The following is a 17,389-nucleotide window of genomic DNA, read 5'->3' on the forward strand; positions in this document are numbered from 1 at the left end:
AGCATAAAATCCAGAACAAACAGATTGAAAAACAGTTTCTTTCCATGGGCCATCAGAACACTTAACACAGATCCAAACCAATAACATGCCTTTATCATACCGCAATAATATTACAATAATCATACCATCACCATGTGGAATATTTTTCCTGTCCAGTGTTTTTTATGTCTTAAATTATTCTTGTTTTTAGCTGTTTATTGTGTATCTTGTTTACTATCTTTAATGCACCTACAGTTGTGGCACTCATAATTTTCGTTGTATGGGTCATTGTATGTGCAATGACAATAAAGGTTTATCTATCTTATATTATTGTCAGGGTTTTGGTATTTTGTTCTGTCTTATTGTGATTTTCTGTTATGTTCTGTTTCCTGTTTTATTTTGTAGTCTGTCTTGTCTCCCTTGTCTTGTCTAGCTTACTTCCTGTCTTTGTTTGTTTCCCGCCTTTTTTGATTGTTCTGCCCCACCCTGATTTGTTCCACCTGTTGTGTCACCTGCCTCTCGTTCCCTCATTACCTTGTGTATTTAGTCTCTGTTCTGTCTTTGTCTCTTGTCGGATTATTGTTTGCTGTTCGGTGTTTCTCGTTTGTCCTTGTCAGTGGATTCTTGTCACTGTTCTGTGTTTTGCCTGTTCCTGTTTTTGGGATTCTGCTTGTACCTATTTTTGAATTTGCCTGCTGTTCTCAGGACACCTTTTGGTAGTATGGACCTTATTATTTGTTCATTAAATCCTCAAAGCTCACACTGCCTGTCCGTCTCTGCATTTGGGTCCTACATCCTCTGAAACCCTGACAATTATCTTATCTTAGTTAAAGTCACTATAGATAGTACATACATATAAAGTATATAGTTAGTATTATTAGTCATTATTTAAAATATAAAGACTGTCAACACTTACTGACGAAGGAGGTTTCTCCCAGGTAGCCTCTGCGTTTGAGTGTGACCTCCAGGAATTTGGCGTCCTCATCCACTAAATAGTATTCCCTCTCCAGAGATATCCAGGCCCAGTTGAGCCGGAATGGCTGAGGCTTTAGTTTGTTTCCACCTAAAGACAGAAAAAAAGCTTATTGCAACAGGGTAATTCAAAGTTGCTGAAATGTGCTATACAAATAAAGCTGCCTTGCTTTGCCTTGCCTTGCCTAATGCTTCATGCAGACCTCCTCCACGGCACAGTACAATGAGGAAACTATTTTGTTCATGTTAGGAGCCAGTGAGGCATATAAACTGCAATCTGCTCTGGGCTTAGGGATAACAAGGAATCAAAAGGGGCATTTTAATTTTGGAAGGGAAACATGATAACTTAATGCCAGGGCTTTCCTAGACCTCACTTTACCGGGCCTCAAAAAGAGTTGCCTTTCTTCTCATTTCCTCCAATTCACATCCACCATCTGCGTAGTGCTGTTTCGTATTCTAAATTCTAAATGGGGCATGTGCAAACATAGATATATATGGTCTGTTTATGGAAAATTTCTGCCATAGTATGGTTTCTTTAATGAGCTGGCCTCTTGTAAATCTGTGTCACCCCATCATGTCCACGCTCTGTCGCTCTCCCTCTTGAACAAGGTGAAGTTTAAGTGAGAGCAGTGAGGCTTCTTTTTGCTCCATTAGTGACCACAAAGACATACTAACAACTTTCCCCTTTCTTAAACTACAGCCTTCCGTTATCCCACTACAGCTTATTGTGTGACAAACTCTGTTTGAATCATTTAACACTTTATAAACTTGATTTAGAACCTCTTTATCTTGATTTAGTACCTCTTTATCATCTTGATTTAGTACCTCTTTATCATCTGTGAAAGAAGCCGTTCTCATAAAACACACATCTGAACAAAACACTCAAAGCTCAGAGTCACCTGCCACTGATCCACAATTTTAGACCCAATCCTGTCCTTAATCCATACTATCTCATGACTCACGTAATCCCTCAAACTGTCAGCTCAGTTTTGGTCATTGACTTGAAACTGGCTGCTTCAGAGATATGTAAGATTATGGGTTCTGCTACATAATCTGAATGTTTTTTTAACAACAGGGACAAAAGGCCCTCATGTCTTCCTTCAGTGAGAAGAGCCTAGTGACCTATGACTTCTGATGTGAAATGAGTCAAGCTCAGTGGTTCTTTGGATCAGAGATTTTAGAGCGGGCGGTCTCTCTTTAGTCTTGCATGGCTGGTCACACTGGCAGCGGCCCTGCTGACCTAACTCTGCTAAAGCAGTCAGAGAAGTGAAGAAACTTTATTGGATCAGAAGAAACCTTCAGCAGTTTGGTGGGACAGTATTCTATTTTTTTTTAAGCAAATAGTTTTTTAATTAAGTGTAATACATGTCTCAGAAATTATAAAACACACAGGTGAACAGAACATTTTTCAAGCTTGAATAAAACGTAAATAGAGAACAATGGCAAGGAGCTTCTCCCTGTCCACACAATAAACCAGCATTGAGCTCAGTTTTGCCTCAGTTAGGAAGAAAGAGGCTGCTGTTTTATGCTATGTGACTGGGGACAATGAAAAAACAGGGGGGTTGAGAGTGCGTATTCATCATGGGAAGGAGGCCACTTCCTCAAACCCACATGTCAACACTGAAGCCAAACCAGACCGAGTCACCACAGGGGTAGACCCCACTCACAGAAGCATGGTCAGATGAAACTGATAGCAACAAGTGGATTTTCTGGGACAATGACAGTACTCAACCACATCTCTTCTGGCATGAGTAGAGTAAAGACGATCTTAAATTCAAATAATTGCAGTAATACTTCTTCTATCTGCCACCTTCCACACACAGACGGACATATGAATGCATGTACTCCAGTAGTGAAGCCCACGCCTGGTTAAAGGCAGGCAGCAGAGCCCAGTGGGCACAGCTACCCTTGACCAGGCTCCATGCTCAGGTTTCCAACTGTCATGGCTAAAAATACAGGAAACATGTATCATGTCTGTTTTTGCTCGCCCCAGATTCTTTAGGTGTTTAAACAGTACATGCATAAAATGACAATTTTAGAAAACATTTAGTAGGACTTGGTTTTATTCTGTGCAGAAACAACTATACACAGCTACTGTATTCTGAATAAACTCCTGACTGATAAAGACTCAATCTGCACTGCTTCACATGTCATGAACCTGTTAAACCAAGAAGGAATGAAATCCACATCTCGACTAGAAGACTCCTTGTTGTGGCCTGATGTACAGTTAAAAAAAAAGAACTACAATTATCAGATTGTTTCTGGGCTGGAGAAAGTATGTCCTGGCAACAGGCCCTATTTGGAGCTGATATGAGGAGAAGCTTAGTCAGTAGCTATCTGTGAGGATTATCAAATGAACACGGCCGAGACAAAAAGCTGTCTATGTTTTGGCATCGAGCAATCAGGCAGCTTTAGTTTCTGCATCACCACAAGGAGTAAAACAATGGAGTTTTTATGAATGAGACAAGAACACAATTATTGCACTGGTATTGTGCTGAATAACAGACACCAGTGAACGCAAAAATGGATTTTAAGAGATTTAGAATAATGTAGCACTTGTTTGTCATAGTTGTGTTGATGTATGTTTCTGTACTGCTGTACCTAGATTTAAAACTATTTTTAGTTTAGTTCATTTTATTGGAAATAGTCAAACATATTGTCAAGAATATATGAATACTGATGAGGGACTCCTGAACCTGACTTGGTCAAAAACTTGACTGAAAAAGTGCTACCTGATATGTGCATGTGAACTGGAGGCAAAGGTGTAACATGACATGTGAAATAACATAATGAAAATGCACAAATGGTCATCATATAACAAAATTTAACTGCCGGTAATTTAATTGTAATCAAAACAGAATTTACTCATTGTCATTGCTATAATTAAACATTACATTTCCTTTTGGTTTGAGAGACAGCTATTAGCACAATATAGCCTATCTTACTGGAAATGCACCAGAGCTTTCAGTCACATCTTGTGGCATCAGCTGATAGTTTGCTCATCTTGTCCTTTATTGTTTGTCAAACTGCAATTTCCAAGGTAAACAATAATCCTTCAATCGTATATATATTAAGTTTCCTTTTTTCGTTAATAGGCAAATAACCTTCAGAACCTAATGAATGCCCACACCACATTTTAGCCAACAGGCCTGAGGAGACCACTGAATAAGTAACATCTGCCATTTTCCTTGAACTCAGTGGGTTTATTACACTGTGTGGTCAACATGTGCTGTTTCTTTGCTGTACAAGCAGTACATGTGGTTACTTTTGACTAGAATAACTACTGCCAATTTAATATCCTTTTTTGTTCCTAGTTCTTTCTCAGCCTACCCAGGGAATTGAATGTATCTCATTCACAGATCTTGCTCTGTCTCTCTGTCTTTGTCCGTCTATGTGTCTCTCTCTTCCTTCCCGCCAGATTTGGTGGAGCAGAGTGACAGCTGTACTCCACAAACCTCCTCCCCCCTCCATGGTCCCCTTCCTCCCTATGTCGGCTTTGTTCGCTGAGGGGACGGACAACGAAGAGGGACAGCAGGCCACAGTCTGGGTGGGCCAGATCTACCACCATGGCATGCCTCCCTGCCTGCCTCCACATTGTTTACACCAGTGTAAGAGAGGGGAATCTCCCTTTCTCCAACTTCTTTTTAATACATGCTGTCGGACACTGAGGCTGGAGCTGGCATGAGTCTCAAGAAAATCAAGGAATAATCAAGAAGCCAGACTTCCCAACAGGAAACCCAACAACTAGACTAGAAAGACATGAAAATGGTTTAAATATGCTCAAAATAGATGAGTTAAAAGCCTGCGGGAAAAATAGTGGCAAACATTAAAGTCAAAATAGATTTTCGACATGATGGATGGGCTAATTTATTACAATTTTTATGACACACATACTATATTAAACTGGCCATCAAATCCAATACATACAGTAGCTGCCTGGTTCAGCTCACATTTCCATTAGCTTTTCAAACTGACAATCATTATAATTTCTGCTGGGATGTAAAGTTTTATAGGCCGCACGTGTTCCTAAATGTCCCTGTTAGCAGCTATTTAATAAATTAGCTTCAATGTGATTGATGCTAACCACTGACAAGGGTAGGGGATGAATATTTAAGGAGTATGATAATGTTTTTCTGTTTTACGGCATGAGTGAGAGCAACTGGATCCTTTTCAAACCTTCATTAAAAGCTGCTCTACTTATTTTAGTGCAGTAAGTCACATAGTGGCCTGCTACAATGTGACACATGCAGGTATTTTGGTGCAGTATTTAACAAAAAAACTAAAAGTCAGTGTCAGAAAACACCAAGATGTGAAATTGTGAAATATTTTAGCATGGCAGAATGACTCAGCGAAAGAGTGGTCTTCAGAAAAATTCAAGTATCTAATATCTGCAAAACAACTTCAAAACATACATAGGACATTATAGCCTGAGATTTTTCCTGCAGCAGCGTCTTTTGACAGCACATTCTTTATCAGCTCAAATTTACACAGCAGTGCTGCCTGCCCTGTACCATACATAGATGCAGTGAATAGTGGGCCAGGCCGGAGACATCACTGAAGAGGAAGGTCAGTATGAGGCTTTGACGTTCACCAGCATGATGCAAGGAAGAGCAACCTTCTAAGAATATCCTCATCAGGTGACAACCATCACCATTATTACATTTCCTCATTAATCATGTTGATATAAATACTGGGGAGGTTCCAGTCAGCTCGGTATTTAAATGCCACTGTTTTTTTTAAGTATGGTCTATTAAATCATGGAGATGTCAAACGCGAATAAAAACAGAAGAATGTTTCTTTATTTTGATTGTTTAACATCTTAATAAGTGTAAGAAGAGATTTTTCAAATAGTGAAAGCTTAGCTTTCTCTCTGTGTTCCAAAGAATTCATGTTAGGAATGCTGCATGATTATATGTATTAATAACTTATCATTCCATCCGGACAGCGACAGCATGTGCTGTAAATTGACACATCCCAGTGGCTCAATTGCTGCTTCAGTTCAGGAGTGAAGTTATCGCAGGATGTTACAAATCATAATTTGACAGGGACTGAGAGCCACATCTTTGACCCTTGCTTGCCACATACTTGATATGGTGACAGATGCTTGCAACACTTGAAATCTAATAACATAACAGATGTGGTACTGGGAATCTTTTGTCAGACTATTATGTGTAGAATGATAAATAAGGATGCAAAAAAGGCAGACATAAACAAAAAGACTTTCATAAACATTGTCCAAATGTGTACCATGGCAGAATGTGCAGATGTGGAAAGTTCAGGGATGTCCTAATATATTAGAATTCATCCTGAGGCGGACATTAATGTCTGTAGCAAACTTCATGACAATTCATCCAATAGTTGTCAAGCTATTTCAGTCAAAACCACAACTGTCAACCTGGTGGCACAAGATGAAAAGTCATGGTATCACCAAAGTCAGTAGGATACATCCTATGGTCACCATGGATCCATCCATGGAACCATGATTGGTTTCTAACAAATCTGATTCAAAAGTGGTGGACTGACATCCGACAGTTGCCATCCCAAGAGAGCCACGCCGCTAACATGGCTAAAAAGAAGGACAAGGAAAGGAAAGCGAGTAACTCAATGACAGCTTGGCTAGGAGCAGCAACAGCTTTGCCATATGAGAGCAGATAAGAATAGCTGTACATCATAACTCCTCACCCCTGCAGCCCTCCAACCACCATAAATCAAGGCTGAAGAAAAAAAGACAAAAAGAGACAGAAAGACAGAGAACAAGGTGATACCATGGTTGATTGAAAGGGATATGGGGAAACCTCTGAGAGGAAAGAGAAAGGGAAAGAAATGGAGAAGAGGTCAAAAAGTGGAACACACCAAAGAAAAAGAATAGTACTACCATGAAGGGGTCTTAAAGGAGGGGAAAGAAGGAGAGTGACAACAGAGTGGGTTGTGGTGGAGGGGGAGTAAGAGGCCTCAGCTTCTAGTCACAGGGGGGCCAAGACTGTGGCACCATTAGCCAGTAAATCTCCTGGTGACTGTTGACATGGGTGACATGTAAGATCCCAAAACACAGTTAGGAAGTAGGGGTGTAACATGGCTGTGTCAGTCAGCATGCAGTCCTACTGTACAACAGAGTACACCCACTGCACTGTACACAAATTTCACATTTTCTACCTCTTTTTAATAAATGTTTCCTTTCTTGGTTTCATTGCACCCTCTGGGGAAGTGCCCCTCCAGAGCAGGCACCTCCGCAGTGGAAGACTACAGGTTATCGGGCTATCTGAGATTGGGTTGGATTTCTGCGGAGCTGGGAGTGGGGTGATGGAGGGCTTTGAAAGGGGATCCCCCTGGAGCCTTCCCTCTCACGTACACACCTGTCTGCTCGGGATACCACTTCACTTCCAGGCCTTGCTCTGTCTGTGGCCCTGGAGTCTGGAGTCTCCAAGGAAGTGCATTCCTCTCCCGGCTCTGAATGATCACATAACACTCAACCCACTGGGGTCTATGATCCCTCTCCAGAGCTGGAAGACTATATTGTTGCTATTGGAAAGAGCACAGAGGCCGAGTCAACTTATCTGAATGTATAGGCTCTGCTCTTTCTTTTTTTCTCATCTGTTAATCAGCTGAGTTTGATTAGTACTGCTATGAAATCTGAGGCAATCTTGCACCTAAGATTGGCAAGCAGAGGCAGTGTTTCTGTAGACCAGTACACTCCAAAGTCTAAAGATCTGACATAAATATATTATCCTCGTCCTAAGACGTCAGACGTCTCAACACGTCTGACAGTAAATAAGGGTTTCTTCACTTAACCTGTGGCTCACTGGGCCCATGCCTTATGGACAAGGATATATGTGAGCTGTGTATCCACTTGTAAAAACAAGTATTTATTGCCTACACTTTGAATGGCTGTAGGGAGTTTCTGACCTGGTCATTTGCATGTAGGTTATTGCTTTTCCAATAGCAATTTCCAGCAGACAGAAAAAATTACCCAAGTTGAACTATAGTTTGTTTTTACGGTCACTGCCACAGGACAAGACAGTTAAGTTTGTCATCCTAACTGTTTTGTGAGAATTTCTCGGCCCATTAGTCAATCCTTCATCTCTCTCTGCAGATAGTACACCAAAACTGTTTGAGTTCTGAGATAAGGGCCTTTGTGGCTCATCAGATCATCACATGTATAAGCTTCTTAGGAAATTATAAAATGCTGCTAGAATTATGGACTTCATGAGATAAAGCTAAATGTGTTATAAATTATGAAACAGTAAATATGTTTAATTACATATAAAATTAGGATCTGTGGATTTCATTAATTTCCTAAATGCAATAGTTTTTTTGATGTATATAGACTAATATTTGCTAGTGTAAAATGGGAGTATATGTCTGACTTAATTACAGTAACTTATTTATTCGTACACAACCCACACATCTGTGAGCAAAGGCTCCATTCCGCATTGCAGCTTCCTCAGGTTCACTCATTGTTATTTCTGCTTCTGTCACGTGAATGATTTATGCACCTCCAACACATTTCTGCAAAGGGCCGATAACCCAAAATGCCTGCTTAATGTTTCCTGACTTGATAAGAGCTACACTAACTTTCTCCTCAGAGTATGGAATGACCAGCAGGTCTCTTGGTGTGAAACTAAATGTCTACTACTGACCTCTCACTAATAGACACACTTCAGCTGTGCCTAGCCACAAACACACACACACACACACACACACAGCACATTCAAGCCTCTGATTACATACATTCACATACATATTCACAATTGCAGAAACATAAATGTAACATGCTGCATTTAAGCCTTATATGGTATGCCAAACTGCTATACTACTCCAAGAGGATAAGTTACATTAATGATTTGGATTGTGTTTATTTGTGTGTGTGTGTGTGTGTGTGTGTGTGTGTGTGTGTGTGTGTGTGTGTGTGTGTGTGTGTATTCTTGACTTGTGAAGAAGCATCAGCGCAGTGCATGTAGTGGCAGGTACCTTTTAAAGACTGCTAAGACCCTTAAGCAGCTGCCCATATCAGTACATCGGAGGGGTATTATCTAAAATGAGGTGACACTCAAGCTGTGTTAAACATAAGAATGTACTTAGCTAAATAGTTTTGGAAATGCTATGTCAAGGAAGCAGAATGATTTAGAGTAGAAAAAAGGACTGTCTTTACTTTTCTGTTGCTCTTTGTCACACTCTTCTCTAAGTGCATTTTCAAAAATATTCTAAACAACAGAGAAATCACCAAAGAATTAGCCACTATTTGGATTTATTTCAAACTTTTGAATTATGAATTGTAATCGCGTTTTATGTTTTATGTGTGAGCAAACATTTATCTTTAACTTAAAAATAAGTCATTCAGTTCCATTCAAATTTTAGGATTAGGAAAGGGTGTGCTGACAGGGACCAGTTTCAGGGGATAATCTTGGGTGCAAATCTCTAATGGCCGCGAGGTTTGCTTCCCACACAAACAGCTCACCTACTTAGATTTATAAGCAGATAGGCTGACCAACAACGTGCTCTCCACCTGCATGTCCCTTCATGTCCAGGATAATGCCACCTCCCCCAGGAGTCACCCCCTCAACACTTCACATTAGTGATTCACCGGTTGGCTTAAATTGCTTTTATCTGTTATTTGATCTTTTTTTTCGGGTGTGCCTGTGTATTTGTTGCCTGTGTGTATGTGTGGCTATGTATGTGTGTGGTTTGTTGTGGTGTGAACTGTCTGTGGCCTTTACATGTGAACTGGGTTCATGTAGAAACATGGTTTTGTTTTATGTCCCAGCCTGCACCGCTGCACCTGGTTCAGCTGAGTTGGCTGGAAGCTTAAACAACGTATGAAAGCAAACAGAAAAAGGACTGTTGAGCTAATTGAAGCCTTTGCGTTCCCTTCCGTTGGTTTAACCTCCACTTAAAGACAGAAAAGCTAAGCAGCTTTGCTTCAGGCAGATTAATAGGTCACAAATGTAATGTAAAGGCACATTAATAACAATACTGGGGACCAATATAGAATTAAGAATAATAACAGCTGTGCTATTTCAATCAATGTCAGAGCTACTGACCCTCATTAAAAAATGATTATCTACTTCACTTATGTCTAGGGAAAAAGTTAATTACTAGGATCCAGTCGGGCTAATAAGAGGCTTCACTTTGCTGACAAAAGACAGTAATTTGAAAAAAAACACATCCTCCCAATCCTGCCATCTCAATGGCCCTGATGGTGATGGTGGTATTATCACCAACATGGCCCTCAATCCTGCATAATTATAGACCAAACTTTCCCTGCCGCATTGATTGCATTTCCAAATCTTGTTTTGTATTTTATAGCTGATGCTTAAAAGGCAAAGGCCACCTGTTGCATTTTTATTGCTTTGCATTTGCTATATTTATAATGCTGTTCATGTAAATCTACGTAAAAGTTAGAGGTGACAGGCCACAGAGCTTATACATCATACCGTCATGTCTGTACCAAGCATATCTGGTGCATTTAAGAGAATTCTTTAGGATAAACGGGATAAGAACATGTTCACAGATATGTTAAATGAGAAGACGACTGACCTGTCATGTTATACCTATCGATATTAATAATGTTTTAAAAGTTAGGCTCCTATGACAGGGTTTTTTATGATTTTTAGGAAATATAATATTCAGGAAATGGCAGAGTTACTGAAATGTAAAGGACCGTATTGGATGTTGATGGCTTGTAAAGCAGAAAATGGCGACTAGAAAACATAATCTCTTCATTTGAATCCCACTGAATGCATTGAGTGGGTTATGCAGAAATTCCCAGTATTCCTACAATCACAACATTCATAAAATATTGTTAATTTTTACACATTTACATTTTTAAGGCCAAACTGAAACATGTTTTTTGTGTGACTGACTCCAAGAAGAAAGCTCATCATGCATACCTTTACACATTTCAAGTTTCAAGCAAAGGATGAAAGGGGGGCAGTTGAAAACTCAGAAAAGTGTCCTGAGGGAAAGGATCCTATTGTTCCTTAACAGTACAATTTAGAGCATGAGGTAGTCCCAGCTCTTTCACTTTAACCAACCCACAGTCAGTATTTGGCTGAGGTCCCCTTTGACCCTGTCCTTTAAACCTGCTACCCTTTCCAGTGGGGTAAAAAGAGATGGTGGCTCTATACTGGGTGTCAGTCATGGCCAACTGCCTTAAGTCTTTGTGATGCAAACACTTGGGAGATTGACAGAGAGCAGGAAGTTTCAATTTTAAGAAGCCATTAAAAGACAGATAAAGTTTGAGGACAGCCTTCGGGCAAATTATTCCTAAGTAATGGTCCTCAGTTTGGTGACAATGCCTGCAAGTTTGATATATTAATGGATTCCTACCTTTGTCTTCAACTGTGAAGTAGAAGATATCACTTGTGGCGTTGCTCCCATCCAACAGCACATAACAGATCTTCATGTCATCGATATCAGCTGTTGATATGGTATGAGAGATAGAGTGTTAGCTGAAAACGTTAGGTAAGATAGCTGTGACGACTAAGCCACTTTTACAAGGTTTTAGTTACAACCCTTAGGCTGCAATTAAAGTGGGCCATAGGAGACGTGTTCTGAAGCATTCATAATTGTTTTAAGCAAAGTCTAAATATTCTATAAGTTAGAAATATCTATTACAGAACTATAATCTACAGTTATTATGATGATGATTATTAGTAGTAGTTGCAGTCATATTAGTACTGTTATTAATAGTATTATTATATTCATACAATCAAGTATTATTTGATTATTTGACAGTGAATTTCTTGTCTTAACTTTGGGTTTGTTAGAGCTTGTTAAAGCTTTAATAAAACTCTCATCACTGCCTGCAAAAGCTGGGAACGGGGTGAGAGTGGTAACAGTTAAATTGTAGGCCATGAAACCAAAAGAAGTAAAAAAAGCTAAAATGCTATGTAGAAGTTAGGGTTACTGCAGAGTCAGGTGGTAAATATCCTCTTTCATATTACATATGGTGATTTAATCCAGTGTTAATATAAAATATTTATAAGTGCAGCTTAAATTTTCAAAACTGCGTTAAGAGATTTTAGTGTGACACTGGCTTACCTTGTGTGAAGGTCTTGATGCTGTCGTTGCCCAGGGCAGTGTTTATGATAAAGCCATGCAGAGGAGCCTCAGACACAATGTATTTCAGGACCCTCTGGGAACTGTCGCGATCCTCTGCTCGAAGGGCCTTGCTGGTGATCACGAAGCCCAGGTGGTTTGTTTGGAGGACCTTCAGTGAGGCAGCAGCTTTGTTAACTACAATCTGGGGCACACCGTTGTCCACAGTGTTAATGTGAATGGTCATCATCTGGGGTTTGCGTGTCTCATACACAGTGTTAGGAAAGACATAAAAATCAGAATGAGTGCCGTCTGTGACAGTGAAGGAGAAGCTGTCTTCGCTGGTCTCAGTGCCATCGTGCTTATAGCTGATAAGGTTCTCATTTAGGTCTTGCTTGGAAAAAGTTGTGACTGGTTTGGTATTGTTGAAAAGCAGTTGCCCATGTACTGGCACCTGGGTGACTATGAATCGCAATAGGTTGTCTGGGGTGTCCCGATCCTCAGCTGTCAACTCAAATGGCGTGATGAGCTTGCTTTCTCCCTCCTCCACAACCAGTTTGCTTATTGTCAAGACGGGTTTCTTATTATCTACATCAGTGATGGACACTCTGAAGGTACGGAAGACAGGATTGTAACCGTCTGTCACCTCAAACTCAAAGCTGTCCATTTTCATCTCATCATCAGAGGTGTGGATGTAGTAGATCTTGTTGCCAGCAAGCTGCAGTTGGGTGAAGGTGGAAATGGGAACACCTGGGTGGTCAGTGCTCTCTAAGTGGCCTCTACTAGGTGCTCTTGTGATGCTAAAGCCAAGGAATTCATCAGGACTGTTAATGTCAGTGGTGCTGAGGAGGTCAGTGGTAAGAGTTACTCTCCCTCCTTCTTTTAGAGTCACACCTTTGTTGATTACATCTGGAAAGACCATGTCAATGCTTCCAATGTTAATGTAAAAGTAACGGTCAATAAGGGGATTGATGCCATCTGTGACATCAAACTTCAGCAGGTCACGGATTCCCTCCTGGCCTGTGTGTACATATTGGATGAGCTGTTTGTCGATTTCGTCCTGTGTGAAGTTCATCCCAAGGGTGATATTACCTAAAACATCACCAAACTTGCTGATACGCTGAAGGTAGCCTTGGCCTGGGCCGTACTGCACAACATATGTTAGCTCTTTGTCTTCAGAGTCAAGATCTGTGGCCTTCAAAACACTGTTGCTGATGACTTTTGTCTCTCCAATCTCAACATCAAGGCCATCATTTATAGCCATTCTTGGTGTCTCATCGTCAACAGGAATAACCATGATAAGAACTGTTTTTTCCACTGTATGTTTCCCATCTGAGAGTCTGATTTCAAAGCTGTCCTCTTTGGTCTCTGAGTCATCGTGTTCATAGACAATGTTGGATGCCTCTTTGATCTGTTCCAGGTTGAATTTTTCCACAGGGACAGTGCCAGTGCTGAGCTGCTGAACTATTGTACCGTGTTTAGGTTTTTTGATGATCTCAAAGTGCAGCTCATCCCCAGGGATGTCAGCATCAGCTGCGTTCAGAATTGGTGTGTCAATGACCAGACTCATGCCCTCCATTACCACAAACTCACGGATGAAAATCTCCGGCTTCTCGTCATTGGCTGGAATGATGACTATAGGTAAGAAGTGGCGTTCAGAGAAGTTAATACCATCTGAGCAACGGAAGGTGAAACGATCTTCCACAGGTTCAACCCCTTTGTGGATGCTTTGGACATAGTATATGTGGCCGAGGGCAATGTCTTTAATGCTAAAGGCAGTAATGGCTGTCCCTGCCCTGGATTTTTCAGAGCCTGAGGCTGGGGAGATGTTCTCCACATAACCAGAAGTTGGTTGGACGATGATGGTGCACAAGATATCGTCATTGGTAGTGTCAATATCTTCGGCTTGGATGTGGTCCAAAGTAATGACATTTTTCTCCCCTTCGAGTCCAACAAACTGCTCTCCAACACTGACAATAGGTGGAATGCTGTCAACAGGAAGGATGGTGACGTGAACTGTCACACCTTGGACCTTGTTGCCGCCAACGACCCACTGCTCTGACAAATCAGACAGAGTAAGGTTGAAAGAGTCATGTTTTTTGACCGGTCCAATTTCACCAGATGTGTGAGCATACACCACTGCCCCATTGATGATGTCTTCCTGGGTGAATCTTTCAGCGGGAGCACCATTAACCAGGATTTCACCCAGCCTGGGAGGCTCTTCAACAATGAAAGTGAGGATGAGGTCATCTGTGTCTTCATCACGGCCCTGAATGACACTACTTGTAATCTCCGTGGCTCCATTCTCCAGTACATCGATTGATGCTCCGAGCAGACCGGCTGGGAGCATAATTGTGGGGGTCTCATCATCAACCGGCTCGATTGTGATCTTAATGGTGATGGGTACCTCATGAAAACCATCACTGACATCAATCTTCATCACGTCACTAAGTGATTCCTCTCCACTGTGTATGTAAGTAAGGCGACCATTGGCAATGTCTTCAAGTACGAATGTTTCGCCATTTGCCATGTCGATCCCCAAATACTGCAGCTGCCCAAACCGAGGGATCTGGGTCACAGTGAAGATGATATTTTCATCATCTGTATCCGTGTCTGTGGCATGCAGCTCTTTCCTAGTGATGACATAGGTACTTCTTTCCATAACAGTGAACCCTGTGTTGGTGATAAGTGGGGGTTTGTTGTCCACTGGCTGTAGGAAAATGGTGAATAGTCCATCTAGAGTGTTACCAGCAGTGTCTTCCACAATGAATGTGAACTGAGCCACTTTTGGAGTGATGCCCAGCTCCTGGTCTGGAGGCTTGTAAGCTACTTTGTGGTGATTAACCTGGGCCTGTGTGAATTCTCTAATTACCGTGTCTGGGCTGTCAGTCAGTACGATGTCACCTAAGGGGACTGGATTGTTCTCATCTGTGTCAGTTGGGGGCTTAATGATGGTGTACTTCAAGTCCCTGTCATCTGAATCTAGATCACTATAACACAAGAATTTCTTTTTGAAGTGGGTTAGCTCGTACTCCTGGACTGTCATGTGAAGGGTGGTGCCCGGAAAGATTTCTGGGGGAAGGTCATCAACAGGATGAATTTTGGTGGTAAAGATGTGTTCGCCAGATTGATTAGGAGGGTCATTATCATCTTGGACCCGGAACACAAACTGATCAATCACAGTGGTGGTGCTATGGGGTCCGATGTGACGGTAGAACAGCTTTCCATCAAGAATATCCTGCTGAAACCATTCAGTTACCACCTGCTCAAACATCTCATCTGTCTCGCTGAACTTCCAGAGAGACGGGTCAGAGGGAGGCTCCACTTGCCTTAGCAGGAGCTCCCCCACAGTTGAGTAGGGCGCTTCCAAGATAAACTTAATGGTGGAGTCTTCTGAATCAATATCTGAGGCACTCAAGATGAAGGGAGAGATCTGCATGACTTCGTTCTTGAATAGCACCAGCCCAGTGTTAGCATTGATAATAGGCGGCTCATCATCAGTGGGAGCAATAGTGATAGGGAACAAAAACTCCACTTCACTACTGCCATCAGTCATTCTAAAAATAATGTTGTCACTATAGGTATCGCTGCCGTCATGCTGGTACAACACAATGCCGGCGTCTAGATCGGCAGGTGTAAAGAATTTCCTGCGAGCGCCAAGCACGGTCAGGTCTCCATGCTTTAAGCCATCAACAACAGTTATTCTCACATCTTCCAGGTTATCCTCATCACTAATCTCTAAATTCTGGGAACTGGATAGAGCTCGAGACTGCCCTTCAAACAATAGCTGCCCTGTATTTTTGGTTGCTACAGGAGCCAAGGTATTCATAGGCTTCACCACAATCATAAAAGCAAATGTATCAGACACAGCACCATCAGTGTCTACAATTTCAAACTCTAGCTGGAAAATCCTCTCTACTTCTGAGTCCTCTGAGGGTGGCTTATAAGCTATTTTAAGATCTTTGATGTCTCTCTGATAGAAAGAGGTGATTGGCAGATTTTGATCATCTGTACTGATGATATAGCCCTGCTGAGGGCTAAGCGGTGTAGTAATGTTGAAGATTAAATCATCTGGATCAGATTCAACATCTTCAGCAGCCAGCATGTCACTTGTAATAGCTGTCATCACAAACTGATCCACCTCCATCATCATCATGGCTACAAAGCTGGGTTTAGGAGCTGTGTTCTCTGCACCCTCTCTGATTCTAACCATCATTTGGAAATGCTCTTGCATTATGGTGTTGCCTTCGTTATCCTGCAGCTCTGCCATCATTGGAATATAGTCTCTGTTAGGTGAGTTGGTTTTAGCTGTGTGTTTGTAGCGAATGCCCTGTTTCAGAAACTCATCACAGTCAACCATTTGGCCATTTGAGGGGTTATTAAATAGAGTGCCATACCTGGGAAGACCTCCAGCGCCGACCAGAGTGGCAGTCTTACACTGTGTAACACCGTCCTCAAAGGAAAACTCCAGACCTTTTTTGTCAATAGGGTTGCTGTCACCATTTAGCTTTTCAACATTAAGGGGCATATTCCTGGTCAAAATCTCAAGCTGCTGGAAAACCACCTCCACTTCCAGCATGAAAGGGATGATAACTGAGTCTGTCTGGGAGTCATAACGAAGCTGCAGCTTCACACGATCCTTGCTGGGGCTCCGAGATCCAAAATGAGTGTATTTCACTTCATCTGGTCCAAATGAACAAGGGAATTTTTTAGGGGTCAGCATCCCAGGTTTCTGGGCCAGTGGGTCATTGTCCAAAACTGTGATGTGGCAGCGGTCACCAGGCTGTACTTCTGTTACAAGGTCATTCACAGGGTCCAGAAACACAGACCTCCCAAAAGGAACTCTGATCCCATTGTTAGCGATGATGATGTTGTCTTCATTAGGTCCAGATCTGTGGTGATAAAGGTGAGCTAGGTCAAACGGGTCTGCGTCTACTGTGGCAAAACAGAAGCTAAGAGCAAATGTCACAAGCAGGCATCTTAAAAGTTCCCACTTTTGACAAAGTGTGGAACTTTGCAGACAACCAGCCATATCCACTGCTAGTTGCCTTGCAATTATTTTATAAATCAGCAGTAGCAGGCAGATTCCTGTCCCAAGTGGGGAAAAAGCATCAAAAAAGAAAACTCTCTGTGATGGTTTGGGCCTTGGAGTGTGTACTCTCTGTCTCTCTCTGTTTCTATGTGGCCACACAGAGACACAAGTGTGGTGAATGCTGCAAGGCTGTGCAGGTAATAATGAAACAGTAGACAGTGACAGGCGCAGGCTCCTCCCTCTGTCAGGGCAGGGAGGGAGCCTCCTGCCCCCATAGCTAATTTAAGAAAGACCATTGGACAAGACTGTGAAAGTGCTACCCCCCAACCAACACCCACCCTTCTCCCGTCCTCCTTCTGAAAAAGGTGG

The 17,389-nt window shown here is 41.8% G+C and overlaps 1 protein-coding gene across 1 annotated transcript in view; it reads right to left on the bottom strand.

The window, feature by feature from the left end:
• The window catches only part of frem3 (Fras1 related extracellular matrix 3), a 33,371-nt gene extending 16,351 nt beyond the window's left edge, over positions 1-17,020 (bottom strand). The window contains exons 1-3 of the mRNA XM_031276843.2: positions 11,992-17,020; positions 11,278-11,367; positions 896-1,042 (exon numbers count right to left, since the gene is read on the bottom strand). Coding sequence (XP_031132703.1) covers positions 896-1,042; positions 11,278-11,367; positions 11,992-17,020 — 5,266 coding nt within the window. The remainder of the gene's footprint in view (positions 1-895; positions 1,043-11,277; positions 11,368-11,991) is intronic.
• Between the last annotated feature and the right edge of the window lie 369 nt (positions 17,021-17,389).

Source organism: Sander lucioperca, chromosome 4, assembly GCF_008315115.2.
Source record: "Sander lucioperca isolate FBNREF2018 chromosome 4, SLUC_FBN_1.2, whole genome shotgun sequence".
NCBI lineage: Eukaryota > Metazoa > Chordata > Actinopteri > Perciformes > Percidae > Sander > Sander lucioperca.